This window comes from Bison bison, unplaced genomic scaffold, assembly GCF_000754665.1.
Source record: "Bison bison bison isolate TAMUID 2011002044 unplaced genomic scaffold, Bison_UMD1.0 scf7180017864456, whole genome shotgun sequence".
Lineage (NCBI taxonomy): Eukaryota > Metazoa > Chordata > Mammalia > Artiodactyla > Bovidae > Bison > Bison bison.
In genome coordinates, this window is record NW_011495018.1 from 29807186 (window position 1) to 29824054 (window position 16869).

Sequence of the window (16869 nt, forward strand, 5' to 3'; positions counted from 1 at the left end):
GAGGGCAGGAGGAGAAGGGGATGACAGAGGATGAGATGGCTGGATGGCATCACTGACTCGATGGACGTGAGTCTGGGTGAACTCCAGGAGTTGGTGATGGACAGGGAGGCCTGGCGTGCTGCGATTCATGAGGTCGCAAAGAGTCGGACACGACTAAGCGACTGATCTGATCTGGTATCACAAATATATCATTCTAGGTAGGCTTTAGTTTATAGCAACTGCCATTTTTACATGTGGCTGGTGTCTCTGTCTCCAAGACAAAGGTAAGACTTGGAAGGAATAGGGCAATTATAGAGCAACAGGAAAAAATGTCCAACCCAAACCTTTCAAACAAAATAGAGGGAAAGGGGTGGAAAGCCAGATATTGATTAAGAAAGTGTACCATCAACTTATTAAGGTCTGGCAAGACCTCAATGAATATACACTTGATGTTGGATGCTCAGAATCAGAGAGAATCTTGCTTCTTGTCCAAGGTGAGGTTAACTTTACATTAAGAAGTGAGGGAGGTTGGTTCTGGTGAATGTTTAGAAGCCCAGCCATTGACCAGGTAGCTCCTGTTGGAAAATGAAGATCTCTCAAACCATAAAATGTCCTTCTTTTTTCCACTCAGATTCTCAGATAAGGTGGTGGTGGTGGTGGTTTAGTCACTAAGACATGTTCAACTCTTGTGACCCTATGGACTGTAGCCTGCCAGGCTACTCTGTCCATGGGATTTTTCAGACAAGAATACTGGAGCGGGTTGCCATTTCCTTCTTCAGTCTCAGATAAGGTAGTAAAAGCTAAAAACCTTTTCCCCTAATGATCATGAAGCCCTTTCTATTCCAGGAATTTACAAGCTTTTCCTTAAATTTTTTTCCTGTCTTCCTGCTGCTGTTAATCAGCATTTTCAGGAAGCTTTATTCCCCTGAGGGACCACGTTTTTGTTTCCATTTCAGATGAATGACTTGGATGGCCCAACCTGGCTTGCCAGGTACAAAATTGCTTTCCAAAGAGTGTCTCCTGCTGCTCCCTTCCTCTCTGTTTCTCTATTTTGGGCTCCTGTGACCATGGACACACAGGAGACCTGGTATTTCCCCAGACCCAAAGTGCTTGCTGGGTGTTAACATGTTTTATCTAATGGCAGCAGACTCCTGGATTCCTGCTGCCAAGGCTGAGTTTAACCTAAAGTTACCCCTAGAAGGGCAGGAGGGCAGGGCAGGTTACTGGGGTATGAGTCAACCATTGCAGTTTCTACTTCTTTTTCACTCTTAAAGGTACAGGAACAGGACATAAACAGGGTGGTGAAGAGACTGAATCACATCCAAAAAAGCTCAGACACAGGGCAATCAGATTCACTTTTATTATGAACAAACACAATCTCAGATCAGTACAACTAGCTTTGGAGTTGATATTAATAGAAATTATTCCAAAATTATTCTTAGGTCACAAATAACTACTATCCCACATAAAAAGGGAAAAATCCCACCCAATTAAGGAAAAGGTATCCTGTGTATGTTTCCATGGCAATGAGTTTATGCATTCTCAGATTTTGTCTGGCTAGTTATCCACCCTTTATCTGATGCATTTATTCCATCTCTCAGAGAGAACCATATAGATTCCTGACGGCATCCAGGACACGTGGCTCGTGGTGGACACACTTCATGGTGGATACTGCTACTATAAAAATACTCAGAACTTAAGAGAATTCCAAGATGCTTTATAAAAAGCATTAGTCATGCCTCAAAACTGCCCTTTGAGGTAGGTCAGTATTATTATCCCATTTTAACAGAAGGAAAACTGAGGCACATTATAGTTAAATGACTTGCCCAGGGTCACATAGCAAGTCAGTGGCACAGTGGTAGGACAGGCCCTGGCCTTAACCACCCATATAACTTTGACATCGAGCTTTCTTGAACTTTTCATGATGACCCATTTGAGCTACACTTACAGAAAATACACTCAGGATACTAGCTAACCAGGAGGAAAAATTTCCATTTTAAATGCTACAACCATCCTTTAATCTAAAAAATAATAATAATAATAAAAAATCAAATACATTCAAAATTCCTTCTACCCTCCATCAAATGTGGGCAATTAAGAAAAATAGCCCTAAGCAAAGTTTCCAAAATGAAGCCCAGAAAGGAATCCTGCAAACAACTACACTGATCATTCTCTAGCCAGGCCCCCTTTTATACCAGCCACTTCTGCAGGCTCTGGGGTGCAAAGGGGCTCCAAAGAGGGAGCAGGGAGGGAGCAGAGCACGTTCAGAGGCAACACTGTTTAGAAAAGATGTAAGGCATCCAGATAAGTTGTCAGCATACCCACAAAGCAAGGACTGTTAGAAATTCAGACACCATCAGATCTGAGTTTTTGGGTCATTAATGCATCATTTAAATTTAGCTTTAGAACCTTAAAAACAGTATTCCTTACTCAGTAGACAACCCCCACCTACACAAGTACAAGTACCCTGGGCCCAAGGACACCATCCAGCCTTGTGTAGGGTCATGGTATAGATCAGATCCACGGAACACAATTAGAATAGAAAGATAAGTTGGTTTTGATCATCAGTTGTAAAGCATGCATCTGATGACCTGTGGAATTAAAACTACCCCACAGGCATTTCCAAGCGGTAGGTGCTTGGTCAGAGGATCTAATCTACAGTGATCTTCCATTAGATTTTTTTTTTTTCCTACTGAGAGGAACAACTCAAAAGACAAGGATGCCTTTAGTTTAGCCTAAGCTCTGTAGCCTCCATCTATCCAATTAATACAGGAAGAAATGTTCTCCTCCTTTCCATCCTTGGAGCTCAACAGTGGCAGAGCATTTGGTATTGTATATTTTCAACCTTTAAATAGAATAAAGCCAGGTTTCTGCCTAGACAACTGAGGTTACAGGGACAAAGGGACCCAAGGTTCTTCCAACACTCCTCTATACTATTGTCTGCCCTAGACTGTGTTGTGGGGAATGCTGGTTAGTTTGCTGAACAGAGACACTGTTCAGCAAAGTTCATGGCATCTCACATCCTAAGCCTCAGTCAAGGTCTTGCGGTACACCCTGGCTCCCTCCAGGGGGCTGGGGCCACCTTCTGAGTGAGGCACTTTGGAACCTGCCTTTGCTTCTTGTGCTTCCCAGTGAAGGCTAGGCCCCCCCTGCTTCTGCAAGCCTCGCACTGTCCGCTGGGAGCACTGACTCAGGCTAGGCAGCTTATCCAGTAAGCCGGGGGCATCCAGCATGCTCTCTGGTTCTGACCCAGACAGAGGAGACTAAAAACAAATCCTCTTTTGCTCCATGGCTGGCTCTGGCACAACATGAGCATTCGGCTTGGCTGTGCCTCATGAGTGCGAATGCCTGTGCCCAGGATGTTTCTAGCAGGCTTTGCCAGCCTTGTCTGGAGTCATCAGTGTGGTAAGGAGCACAAGGATATAGACGGAGACTCTGGAGGCCAAGTGAAAGTGGCAGCTTGCTCAACTTTGTAAAGAGAAACAGTGGTTCAGTGACCCTGACCATTCTGTCGGTAAGAGAGGGAATGACTTGGACCGCAGTAGCCATCACTGCCTCTGAATACACACAGAAGAGGCTTGCCTGTCCAGAAAAAGAAGGAAACATCAAGGAGATAAAACCAGCAGGAGAAAGTGGACAAAGATGGCAGAGCCAAGAATTGATAGGGTAGTTGAGAGATTCCTACCCCATCCCCCAGCCAGTCCTGTATTTTCCGCTAGAAGGTAATAGAAGGAATGAGTGAAAGGGTTCAACACCATGGGGAGAAGCCTTCTAATGCTTTCTCAATCCAAGGAGAAAGTGGAATTAATGAAATGAACCCAACATCTAACTTGTTTGTATAACCAGTTTCCATATCAGGACACCCAACAACTTACTCAGTAACCTTCTGAATCCCCCAGCAATGTGATCTCAGAGCCTTTCTTTTGTAACCCTATCTCTTAGGAACTGCCTACAGACCCTGCCCCTCAACCTCTCCATCTCCTGTCCAGCAGCGAGAGGAAAGGAGGCAACCTGGCTAATTCTTCCTCTTCTTCAAGCCCCCTCTCTTTCAGAGGGAAATACTCTAAGAGAATTACTTTAATATTCCAACCAAAGTACCCATGTATATATAGCTTTATGTTTGACCCAACTCTGGCTCCTAAAATTCTTTCTTTTTTGGGAGGCAGCTATGCTCACCACCATACCACCAATGTATCTCTTTTTGAAGTCTCAAAATGCTGTAGCCATCTTCTTACTATGAGGGGAGCTGACCAATATCCCCAAGATGGCAGAGTAGAAAGATGAAAGAATTTTGACAATTTCCTGAGCTGCTGGAATCAGCAATTCTGGAAATAACCAACCTCAAGATTTCTTGTTATCTAGAATAAGAAATCTTCCTGTTATGAAAGAAAGAAAACAATTCGTCTGCAGCAGAGACCACTTTTACCACAAACTAAATGCTTCTTCTTTATCCTAAGCCTAAAGTATATCAGGACATTGAGATTTGCTTTTGAGTTTTAGGACTGCCCTGCTCCACAGATATTTCCCAGAGTCAGGAGAGAAAGGGAGCATACTGGGTGATGGGCAGACAGGGGTGTCTGATCACAGCAGGAGCTTCCTGCCTTGTTTCCCACTTCAACTCATCCTATTTATCAATCACACCATGCATGCTGACTCTCTCCCCTGACAATTTACCTGTTTTTTCAGTTTGGTGCCAAAATAAAGTTATTTTTCCATTTCATTTAGCAAAAGTCTGGGCTGAAGATCATCAAGGCCCTTCCCAGAAGATTCTGTCATATCTCTAGCTTGAGCCATCCACCTTAAAGCTCAGACAGCTCAAGGAAAGGGTCAGCCGGGGCAAAGACCACTAGTTTGAGACTACAGAAGGGTTGTCTAGGCTTTGGAAGCTGGAAACCCACCAATGACTGACCACCTGCTTGCCTGGGGGGCAATGAGGAGAAGGAGAAAGGAAGGTGACAGGGACAAAACAAAGGGAAGGATAATGGGAACAGAAGAGAAAGAAGATAGGAGAAGAAATAAGAACATGAGCTTAGCATCATAAAGGCAGAGTTGTTGGCTTTCAATTTAAAAAGAAAATTTTAAAGAATACTGTACTGTAATGGGTTAACGTCATCTTTAGCATCCTGGTAGCATTATTCAGTAGTTAATAAACAGAACATTAAACCTCTGCCCAGATGGCTTTTGGAAAAGGAACCCAAGGGACCACAAATTCAGCCACTCTTGTAGCTTTCCTCTCCAGTTCTTTTTATCCTGGCCAAGATGGCAGCCTTGGATACTTTCTTCCGGTCATAAGCCAGACCGATGGCAGCCATGCAATCAATGAAGAACGTGGTAAAGTTGATGTGCCAGCGGTACTCACTGGCTGAGTAGTCATAAGGAAAGGTGTGGTGGTAGTTGTGGAAGCCCTCACCTGGAACAAAAGCAGAGAAAAGTTAAGCAGCTATACTGTGGATTGCTGGATTCTTGATCTTGGCACTCTGGTTCCCTAGCAGAATGCCTCACACCTAGTAGAAACCTGTTGCTGTTGAATGAATGAATGCAGCTAGTCTTTTAAACTCTGAACCAAATAGATCCCCTCAGAGGCATCTTAAGAAATGACTGGGGAGAACCTGGTCACCATGGCTCTCTGGGAACCTTTGTGGGAGAAGGGCTGGCAGTTTCTCTGAGAAAATAAGATGATTTGAGAGAAACTGCTATCAGTAGGAATGGGGTTTAGACTAGAAAACCCCAGAGCCTCACTACATATTTGTATAAGACCCTAAAGGCTCTGTGCATATGTGCATGTGTTAGAGCGGACAGAGTCCAGAATGAAGAACTTTTACTGGGTTTCTTACAAAGATGAGCAAAGAAGCACACTTTCCCCCACCGCATGGGCACTCTCTCCAAGGGTTGAAGGTACCAAGAGAACTGGGCGACACAGTCAAAAGTCAGAAGAAAGGAGGCCTAGCCCAGGGGCCTAAGTTTCCTCGCCTCTACTGGTTCAGAGTGGACTGTTTTGGCTCCTAATTCTTTGAGCTTTCACCCTGGGGTGATGCTGATAAAACAGAAGCTCTCTGAGGGAATAAGAATCAAAAAGCTTAGGTATTCCTTCCAGCCTCTAAAATTCTGAAACGAGCAGTTCACTTTGCTGGACAGAGGAAAATCAAAGAAATTCTAGATTCAGAATAATTTCTATAATGAGTCAAGCTGTGGAAACTCCATAGACAGAGTTCTCCAGTCCTAGGCAGGCTCTTCTTTGTGAACCACATTCAATAACAATACCCTTATGAGGCTGGGGTAAAGAATAGCTAATAAAAGAGTGTACTGAACCCTCTGAAGATGAAAGAGCCCCAGTACAGTAATAGTGACATTAATAACCAACAAGGAAGGAAGTCCTGTGACGGGAATAACACCATCCAGGGCACCATCTCAAGGTTTGTTCACAGTGTGGCTCATCAGTTTATTCAATGAGAACTGAGTAGGAGGGTAGGATAACCCCAAGGCTAAAGGTACTGATGGAAGATCGCTAATTTCCATAAATGACTTTGCAACTAGGCTCTGTCTAAGCACTAGCTAGGCCCACACTTATCAGATTTAAAACAATCAGACACACACACGGTGCCAAGGGAGGAAAGAAAGCGGAGGAAGGTTAGTGGGCAAAAGAAGGATGAGACTCTGTAACTGGAACAGCAAGATAGAGCCAAGAGAGGCTCAAGCAGGGAGGTTAGCTCTGGCAGAGAGAAGATGAGCATGTGACTGGGGGTGGGGAGGTAATTCAAGAAGAACAAGATTAGAATGGCAGGCAAGCAGGGGAAACAGGCGACCAGAGAACAAAGGGTGAGGTGATAAATGGGGAGCAACAGGGATGAAGGAACGAATGATAAGTGACATACTGACAGCCACTCTGAATAGGGGAAGCTCAAACAGATCTGTTTGCAGTACAGGACTGATCTCATTCCAGAAACCTTCCATGACATTCACTGGTTTTCTATGAAAATAGCCTATAATGTGATTGATTTCAAACATGGTTCAGAGTAAGAACATGTAAACAGTACACGGTGTCTGGAAGGAGGGAAAGATGCATGAAAATTAAAAAGGAATGAAAAAGATGTCTTTAGTACAGAGAATAATAAAAAAGAAAAAGATGGTCAGGGTTGAGAGTATAAAGGAAGGTTTTAAAGAGAACTGAGTGACGGCTAGGCCATGGCACATGTATATGTGTGGAGCAGGGAGGTTACCTATCTGTGCTGGATGACCAGAGGCCCCGATCACTGGAAGAGGCCGTGGGGTCTGCCTAAGGAAACCTAATTCCAGGCCTTAGTCAAGGTCTATATTTAGCTGAAAAGAGTGACAGACCAAAAAAAAAGAAAAAGAAAATGGAGACAGATGGCAGAACCCTACTGTCTGGCTATTAGAACAGGAATGGTAGAAATAAATTCCTGAATAGTCAGCATTAGGTCAGTGAGTGATTGCTTTATGGTAGTTTCCTAAGTCACACTGTGGGGAGGGAGTGTTCCCAGCACAGCAGAGAAACAGAAGAGAGAAAAATAAAGGATAAGAGAAGAGAGTGGTAGATGGTGATAAAGGGCCACCAACAGTTGCTTTGATGTCCTTCATACTGGCATCACCAGGTAGTAAGGCATGTAATACACTTCAAATATTGCCCCTCTGAATACAGGAAGGTGATAAAAGAGAAGCTTAGTGAGTTAAATGACAAGTATTTGTTCTATATATCACAACTAAATGTAAAATACTAGGCTTTCTGGCCACCCAGATGACCCTACTCTTCTATTTATGCATTCCCTGCCCCAAGCAAGACTACCACCCAGATCAGAGATGACTGGGAAGAGAACAGCCCAAAGGGGTTCATCATACATAGCATTTGTGGCTTGCTCTTAAACCTGGAATTAAAGGCATTGTCATTTTTCACCCTTTTCTCTTTACATAGGACTTGTTGCTTAACTTTCAAGGGTTTTCTAATACTGTCCCTTAGTTTTATAGTGGAATGACATATGGAGAGGGGTCATAAAACAGGTAAATCTAGTTTTTCTGGCACGTAACCTAATACCCTAAGCAGCAGACCACTAGATGTGGTCTTGCTGTGGACTGCTGACTTACCCACAGCTCCCAGTGAAACCAGAATATTCTCTCGGGGGTTGATGGTCTTGTCATAAGGGCGGTATCCATACATATGGGCAGCACTATTCACCAGCCAGGTGATGTTGAGCCCAACGGCATAACGGAATAAGGTGGCAAAAAACAAGCTGTTTTGAAACGTTTCATCCCACAGATACCACGGCACGAGTGTGGGCAGGATGAAGCACAACAACAGGACACCAGGTTTGTAGTACCTGCATTGAGAGATCACAGGCTCAGTGAGTGGAGAGGGGACGCTGAGACCTACCTGATTTTCCACTCTCACAGGGCGGGGCTGTCCCTTTCTACACTGAGAGCACAGTGTGGCAGGCAACAGAACAAGAGCGAATGGGCAAGGAAATTTTCTGAGAATACAGTGTTATTATCATACTTCTGAGATGAGGTAATGAGGGGTTAAATGACTTTTCTAGGGTCACACTACCAGGAAGTGGTGGAGCAAGGACTGGAATGTTTCAACTCCTGACTCTAAATCCATTGCTCTCTTTTACTACTTCAGGGAAATAGACAGGGTCCAAATTACAGACTGAATTCTCCTTCCCGGGTTTTTCTGTTCTGCCTTTGGGCTTCCTTTCCCTTTCAGCAGTGCTCTTCGCAGAATCTATGTTTAAGTCAATCTTTTATTTTTTTTTTGGCCACACCAGGTGGCACAAGGGGATCTTAGTTCCTGGACCAGAGATCCAACCTGTGCCTCGTGCACGTGTGGAGTCTTAACCACTGGACCACCAGGGAAGTCCCCAGGATTTTTGTTTAGTATGTTGCCTTCATCTCCTGCTAGCCAGTAATCTTTCTCATCCTTCCTCTTCTTCGCCCTCAGAGAGGCACCCCAAATGTCCTAGATGCCAGCAGATCTGTCCCTCTGGAGGCCCTGTTCCATTCTTCCTCCTCCCAAAGGTACAGCAAGCATCAACATTACCAGGGAACTGATTTCCTAGACACCTTCAGCAGTTAAGTCTGCTACTCTGGTATCATTAGTAAGCCCTGCTGCCTTCAACTCCTCTCCATTCCTACCACCACTTCCCTGCACAGAAACCCAAGACTTCCCCACCTCTTTAGTTCAATGCCTTCTCTCATCCACCCCAGAGGTACCGTTCTAAAGCACACCTCCAACCATGCCACCTTCTGGCTCAAAAACCTTGCCATGGTTTCCTATTGCTTGGGTTGAATTACACCTTGTCTGCTTGTAAGACTCCATAACAATGGCATCAGTCTCTGCTGCTAGTCTTTTTTCCTACCACACCCTGTATTTCAAGCAAAAGGACTCTGTTGCAGGAGTACGCTTCAGCTCTTTCTTTCTGTTTGCACTGTCCCCCCACCCACCTGCCCTGTGCCATCCATCAGTGGATTCCAAAGCTACTTTCTTCATAAGCTTCCCTGATGTTCCCCACTCTACAGTCTCCCTCCCTTTTGTGCCTCTCCTCGCTATGGAAAATATTTTGCCATGTATCATAGGTATTTGGACACTTGGCTTATCCTTCCACTCCCCAGTAAGCTATGAACTCCTTGAAGGTAAGGACTATGACACATTTGGCTTTGTATCCATGACCGTCCTAGGTCAACAAACATTTGTTGAATTTAATTGGCTTAGGTAGTTCAGAGAAAAAGAAACAACAGTCTATGGCTCTGGGCTCATGGGCTATTAAAAATTAGGGTTTTAAATTGTAATTTGAGATATAGAAACCAAGTAAATTTCTCAGCTCATGTTGACAAGTCCTAGGAGAAAAAAGGGGGTCCCCTAATGCCAGGTCCCCAGCTCCATCATCATGTCACTCACCTCCTCTGGAACATCACCAGCTTCTCGGCTCTTAGGTCGGATAAATTTAGCGTGGAACCCTTTTCTTTGACAGCTGGGTGTTTGCGCACAAGCAGCCAACCCACGTGAGAGAAGAAAAAGCCACGTCGGGAATTGTGGGGGTCGGCATCCGTTTCTGAAAACTTGTGGTGGGCACGGTGATCTCGGGACCATTCAAAAACGTCATTCTAAAAAAAAAAAAAAAAAAAACAAAAAACAAAAAAAAAATAAAAAAAAAAAAAAAAAAAAAAAAAAAAAAACAAACAAAAACGTCATTCTAGAGGAACAGAGAAGAGGAATGAAGGCCTGTGGAAAGACACCCTCTCAGGGGAATTCCAATTGCCAGGCGTCTTCCAGAGCCCACAGCTCTCAGCCCAACCTCACAAAATACCTAGGAGTTGGTGCTCCAAAGGAGAAGTCATGGAGTTGCCTCCTTTCCTTAAACTTGCTGCTGAAGCATAAGTGGAAAAGCAACTTCAAGTCTCAGGACCACATGAACAGGGCTGGCTGCTTCTCGAGGGTTATGTGGTGAGTGGAATGTAGGAAGATTGTACAGGGCTCAGAGTTTCATTAGGAGGGAACACTGCAATTCTTCAAGCAAGAAATGGGGTGTGGGGTGCCTAATCCCTGAGCGTGGATAACAGGAGGCAGGCAACCTTGTGTCTTAGCATCCTGGTCAATGGATGAAGCTGTGGGCAGTTCCATTCTGATGCCTTGGCAAGAGATAACTCACACAACTTGAAAAAGCCAGACAGATAAATCACGATATGACCACATTCCCAAATGGCCTCTGGGACTCTTTCTATCCCATACAGTGCCAATCTCGCTTCCTTGTTTTGCCCCGTGGGTACAATATCAGGAGCCCTTGAGGCATTAAGGCATATGGCAGAGATGATTATGCAATCGTGGGATATTGCCATGGAGAAGGAGACTAACTGGGCTTCCTTGTGTTTTCCTCTTGTTCCAAGCTAGGCCCCTCACTACATGCTATCTTTTGCCCTTTGCTACTGCTTAATAACTATGAGTTCTCTTTCTCCAGTCCCCTTCATTCTATCTCTGCTAAAAACTTTCTGCTTCAACAAACCTCAACACTTGACTTAGGAAGCCTGGTAACCCATTAAAAGGACCATAATGTTGGTCTGCCTAAACCCTCAGTGACACAATTTCCCCATCTGTGAAATGGGGATAACAATAATACCTACCTCCTACGACTGTTGTGAGGGTTTAATGAGGCAATCTATGTCAAGCGCTTAGAATAGTGCCAGACATATGGACAGCACTATAAAAGTGTTTGATCGTCTTACCTGAAAACAACAGAGTTTCAAAGAAGAATCTGTGAAACATTAACTTCAACCCCATTGTGATAGAGGGTTAGAAGACATCCACCCAGAGTTGTGAATGTTTTGTCCAATGTCTGCCCATGAAGCCAGGCTCAGCTCTTGCCTTATGCACTTATGAAAGACCACAACAGCCAGACTGGGTGATAACAGAGGTTCAAAAATGACCCTACACACTGACAGTATTTCCTCTTTATCTCCTACTTGCCTCTGCCAGTCACTCAGAAGTATCCTTATGTTTTATGGACTTCGGGACTGAACCGGAACTTAACCACAAGGAGAGAGGAAAGTGAAGTGGCTGTCCAGGTGCTGTCCCTCTCCAGGCACTGATCGCCTCCATTCCGCCACCAGCTCATCGATCAAGAGTGAGGAGAAAAAGAGCTGAGCACAGCTGGCTTCTTACCTGGAACGCCATGGTGTTGCCAATGATCAGGAAGACCCGCAGAGGCAGCCGAGCTTTGTAGGTTCGGTGACTCCACAGGCGATGGGCCCCTGCTGTGATGCCCAGGGCACCCATCAGATAGTAGAATAACACTGCCAGGATAAGACAGGGCAGGCAGTCACGAACCTGGGAAAGCGTTTGCATGATGTTTTCCTCAGGCCAGAGTGTGTGTAGGCTCCCAGTGAGGATCTGCTTTCCCCTGAACTCCAGGGATACCTTGATCTCTTAGGCTCCTTTGATTTTAATCACTTGAAAAGTATCATCCTCTCTCATCATCTAACCTAGGAGCTGGAATAAGCTTAGGAGTCCCAGGGAACTTCAGAAAGGCAAGAGAGAGAAGAGGCCTCTTACCCTCCGGCCACTTGGCATTCTCAGTCATGAGGGATATTCTCCCAAGTCCCATCCCCTCTGACCTTCTGCTAACCTTCTTCAACAGTTTAAGGACCACAGACCACTACAGCAGTGCTTAAGACCCATGGGCAAGGGTGGTATTAAAATATTTAACAGACAGTAGAGTCTGGGTACTGACCCATTTGAGGGTTCCTGGGTTCTAGGGGACATTAAGGGGGCTCAGAACTATAACTATTTACCAAGTGGTCCAAAAACCTTTTAGCAGACAATGTGGCCACAGGAGGGGAAAATTCACCCTGCACATCAGTTATAGCTGCAGTGTCTTAAGCTTCGCCAAGGATTTTATGTTTTCTGATTCACTAGATATCTTGAAAGGGGTTTAATATCCCTCGCTTTGCGGCTGAAAAAACAAATGCTCAGCAAAGTTAAGTGTTTATCTGTAGTCACATGGCTAGGAAATGGAGCCATGTCTTGAAACTAGATTTTTGTCTCAACTAAGTGGTTCGTGTTCCAGAAGTCTGCCACAAGGATGTATACCATCCACCTCCCCAAGATATGCCCACGATTCTGTGGCATATGTCTTGCCAGATATGTCTTGCCTTTGCCATATCCCTCTGCTAGCGCATACTCCAGCTGGCAAGGCTAATTCTAGATAACGGCAGGACAGGCTCAAAGTTGCCCAACACTGTCATGCCTCACCTTCCTGGAGGTCTGCAGGTTCCAGGTGCCAAATAGAGTCTCTAACTGGGAGGTGGGTTGCTGGGCAACCCAACAGCCACCCACCTTCCTCTGCTCAATAGCTCTAGGGAGGCAGGGGCTGAGGCCTTGGTAGAGCAGTGACTATTGACAATGTTTCATTCCTAGGGAAGCGGCTAGAAACAATAGATTCTCAGTGGCCACTGAACTTAGTTGCAGTTGGAGACACTGTACATTGTAACAAATCGTTCTGTGTTCTCCAGCCACAGATACCAGTTTCCTAAACAAGCTCCCACCCAACCCATCTTCCTCTACCCTATCCAATTTCTCCTACAGAACAGGAGGAGAGCCATGGAGCCAGAGTCTGTCCCGGTGAGACTTCCTCTACTCATAGCCCTCTGGACGGGGTTGGGGCCCTAGGTGATTTGCTGGACCCCGGGCATGTGGTAATAGCCTTTCAGAGGCCATATCTGTCTGCATCTACACCTGGATAGATGACAGTTGAGCCACAGCCCACCAGTCACCAAGGGTAAAGGAAAAGGTCTTTGGGCACAAAAGAAGAAGCACTCAGCTCAGAAGCAAAGAAGCTCCTAGGGTTGTTTCATGCCACAGAAGACCCTGGCAAGTTGACTCAGAAAAGTACCTAAGATCGCTGCATTAACAGAGGAATTGGAAAAAGCACTCAAACGCTCTGGTGCCTTTTTCTATCAGCACCTCTAAGCCTATCTACTAGAAGGCTTTGGGTCAGTTGGAAACTCATTCTCTATTATACTGGTGGTTAAGCAAAACCTCAGATTTAGTCCCAAGAAAGAGACTGGAGAAGTTTGCCCCATAGTCCCTCAGTGTAGCCAGAGATATCTCTTCAGCCCTTCCCTCAAGGCTGTTCTGAGACACCAAAACTGCTCAGTCATGAGAAATGCTGGAATCACAAGCATTTGCTAATTTAACACCATCCTTAGGGATAAAACAAGAAAAGGTAAAGCGAAGCTCCTGAACTCTGAGGACCCTCTGACCCTCCCCCTACCCCCCTTTTGTTCCTTAAGACAAGAGTTCTGATATCCCCACATCAAACCAGTCATTCCATCAGCTAAGCCATCCACCACAGCGCCCAGGGACAGGATACAAAAGTCACCATCCAGTCTCCATGTGGCACATTTCTCTGTCCAAAGGCACAGCACACACTCATGGGCAGGGCACCTAAAAGGTAGTGGGCACAGCCCTGGTTTGCAGACAGCATTCTGCTCCCTGCGCCAGCAGCCGAGGGAAAGCAGTGAGCAGCAGCATCTGGTCAAGCTCAGGACTTTACGAGGCTTTCAGGGACTCTTGGGGATGGAAGGGGCTTGCAGGTGATCAAACACTTTCACCAAACACCTGGTGAAGACTTCTCTACTGGGGAGAAGGGGTGGAGAAAGGAGTCCAAAGTCTCCCTGGGGATTCCCTGTCCTGCTCCTGATTCCTCAATTTGAACTGAAATTCCAGAACTCAAGTTCTGCTGGGTTCTCAGAAGGACTAGAGAACAGATGTCCCCCTCCCCTCAAAAATAAGAGCCGTTCCTGGTCTGCAGATGAAACGATTTCATCGGTGCCTGGCTGGCCCCAGCAATTAAACACATGTAAAAAAGCACTATCTTTCTAATCTTAAAAAAAAGTACTATTGTCCCCAGTGTGTTCCTTGAAAAACTGAGAGAGGGGATCTACCCAGCTGCATTTCTGTCCATGGATTACCAAGAGGATTCCTCCCAAAAGCTCCACAGACCAGATTCACCACCTTTAGACCAAAGAGGTTCTGGAGGACTTGGCTGAAACTTGGCCCGCCAGCCCTTCTATGTAACTCCCCTCCAAGAGTGCAGCTGTCTGCAAGCACCCCACACCCAAGACTGCTCTGGAAGACCTACAGTTGCTTTCTGGAGGGGGAGTTCTGGCCTGCCCCTCTCAGAGAGTGCTGATGTGCCCCACCCTCCGATCCCTGGTCTTTAGGGTTCTCTGCTTTCCCCTTCCCAAGCCAGGCTCATAGTGGCAGAGGTAGGAATACCCGCAGAGCGCATGTGCGTGTGCAGGCGGCAGGGCCCTGCTGTCAGCCCAAGCCCGTGGATTCCTGAAAGAGCTGAGCTAAGGGCAGGCAGGTCAGGGATACACTGGGGACTGTCCCCCTCACTGCAGCAGTCTGAAGGCCAGGGCTGCCCGGGCCTGGGAGAGAACGGCTGGAGCGGGATGGGTGTGGAATGGGACATGGAACACTTCTTGAACCTTATTTCATTCTAAGAACATTTTGTCAAGTGGCATGTACAGTCGAGACCTACATGGAGTCACAGATCAATCTGTGTAAACTAGGTTACACAGGAGCCTTCTTCATCTGTTTTGTAACCAAGGAGCCGGAAAGGGCCAAGGGTCAGGGCAAAATAAGTTTGTGCATGACCACCACTCTGTTCCCCTACTACTAACTCTCCTCCTGAGCCGTTGTTCTCATTACCCCATGACTAGACTCAGCTTAAGCCCTCTAAAGTCACTCATCTAGTCCAACGTCCCCATGCCTCCCAGGTAGGGACCTTGATTCTTTCTTGGCTGGCAGGGCTGGGACAAGCAGTCAAGCAAAAGAATTAAAACAGAAAACCTCTTTCAGAAAAAGCTGACTCTCTGGCATAGTTCTGCTCATTTCAAAACCTGAGGCCCATGGTCTCAGGGCTCCAGCCCCAACACCAAAATTAAAAGATCCCCCAGAGTGGACGCTCCTGCATCCCAACCCCCCTAGGCTCTGTTCCCAGGCCATCCAGCCTCTCAGGACACCAAAGAGAAATGGCTGGGAAAACCTCAGCCTGGAGGGGCTGGTGTTTGTACTCTATGTAAGATCTTACTTAACTAAAAGAGTGGAGAGAACCTGGGGTACTGGGTCAGGAGGACATGGGAACTTCTTACCCCAGAGATAGGTGTATATCTTGCAGGTGGGGATCAATGTGATCCCATATAGGGCTCCCAAGTGTAACAGAGACATGAGGATGATGTTTCTCCAAACATACTCAAGCTTGGGCTTTGGGCCCTCCTTATCCTGGTAAGTTGGGTCATAGATGTCATCTCTCATTTCAGGGCGGATGTCTTCTTCCAAGTATAGGGGAGTCTTCTCCAATTTGCCCCCTCCATTCTGCAGGACCCTGGAAGGAGGTGCTGTGATGGTGGTGGTGGTTGTGTAGGAGCTAGAGATCTGGAAGGGAGAGGAAGTGGAGGGTCAAGAGAGAGGAGAGGACACGTGGAGGTAGTAGGGACCGCTTCACTCCCTAGTCAAGCTGGGGGAAGGGCGGGGGATAGGCATAGACCCGGTCCCAATACCCAGGTTACCTGAGGGAAGGCGGAAGACAGGGAAGTGCCCAGGAACTATGCAGAGACTGGGGAGAGGAGGTGAAACCTCAAGGTGAAGGGGAGATAAGAAAGAGGAGTGAAACACTCGCACCCCAACGAGCACACAAAGGAAAGCCCGCATACCTACATACAGAAGGCTACCGGCAGGACCAGGTTTCTCTTTAAAGTTTAAGAAACGAAAGTTGGAGACCTAAGTTTGCAAATTACAATCCCCATTCCCAACAAACTGAAGGCAGCACAACTCGCAAAAGACGGCTATGTTCTCCCGCGGTGATCTCAACTCTTCTCCAGTGAGTCGCCCAGAAGCCCCACCAGCACCCGCGAACCCGGGGTCTGGGGGCCATTACTCGGAAGCTCTCACCTCCTCTTGCAGCAAGTGGGCCGGCATCTGGGCTCTCAGACACTGGGATCACTTTCTCGGGGCTGAGACTGCGGAGCGGAGTTCGGGGCAGTCCAAACTGAGTGTAGACTAGTTCCTGAGCCTGCTTTTGCGTGGCGATCCGCAGCGCTGCGCTCGGGACCTTCCGCTGCACGGTGCGCGCTGGACCGGTGTCCGGACCCGACCTGCTGTGCTGGGGATTTAAAGGCTAGCGCTGGCAGGGGGTGACTGTGTCCCGTATTTCCTCAGACCTCTTTTATTCGTTGCCAACAAGGGGCAAAGTGCGCAGAGTTGGTTCACCGTGGGATATCCGCATGGGCGGGAGAGGGGAGGAGACAGAGCGCCGAGGCGTGCTGGGGGCCGAAGAAGCAAGAACTGGATGCTGCAGACACACCGCGGCTTGGGCGGCG

General features: G+C 46.7%; 1 protein-coding gene across 1 annotated transcript; it reads right to left on the reverse strand.

Moving 5' to 3' along the window:
• Positions 1–1315: 1315 nt before the first annotated feature.
• SCD (stearoyl-CoA desaturase (delta-9-desaturase)) lies at positions 1316–16863 on the reverse strand. The gene is made up of 6 exons (XM_010859526.1): positions 16442–16863; positions 15643–15925; positions 11645–11775; positions 9887–10092; positions 8077–8309; positions 1316–5389 (listed from the first exon to the last, which is right to left on the reverse strand). The coding sequence occupies exons 1-6, from the start codon at positions 16466–16468 to the stop codon at positions 5190–5192; spliced, it is 1080 nt and encodes a 359-aa protein (XP_010857828.1). The 5' UTR covers positions 16469–16863; the 3' UTR covers positions 1316–5189.
• Positions 16864–16869: the final 6 nt, after the last annotated feature.

What these genes read in the sequence shown, in the direction of transcription:
- SCD (XM_010859526.1), bottom strand. Translation starts at nt 16,468, where the DNA reads ATGCCGGCCCACTTGCTGCAAGAGGAG. An exon ending in GATATACACCTATCTCTGGG is followed by an intron (nt 11,776 to 15,642) that starts GTAAGAAGTTCC and finishes TTATCCTGGCAG; the next exon opens with TGTTATTCTACTATCTGATG. An exon ending in GCAACACCATGGCGTTCCAG is followed by an intron (nt 10,093 to 11,644) that starts GTAAGAAGCCAG and finishes TTTTTTTTTTAG; the next exon opens with AATGACGTTTTTGAATGGTC.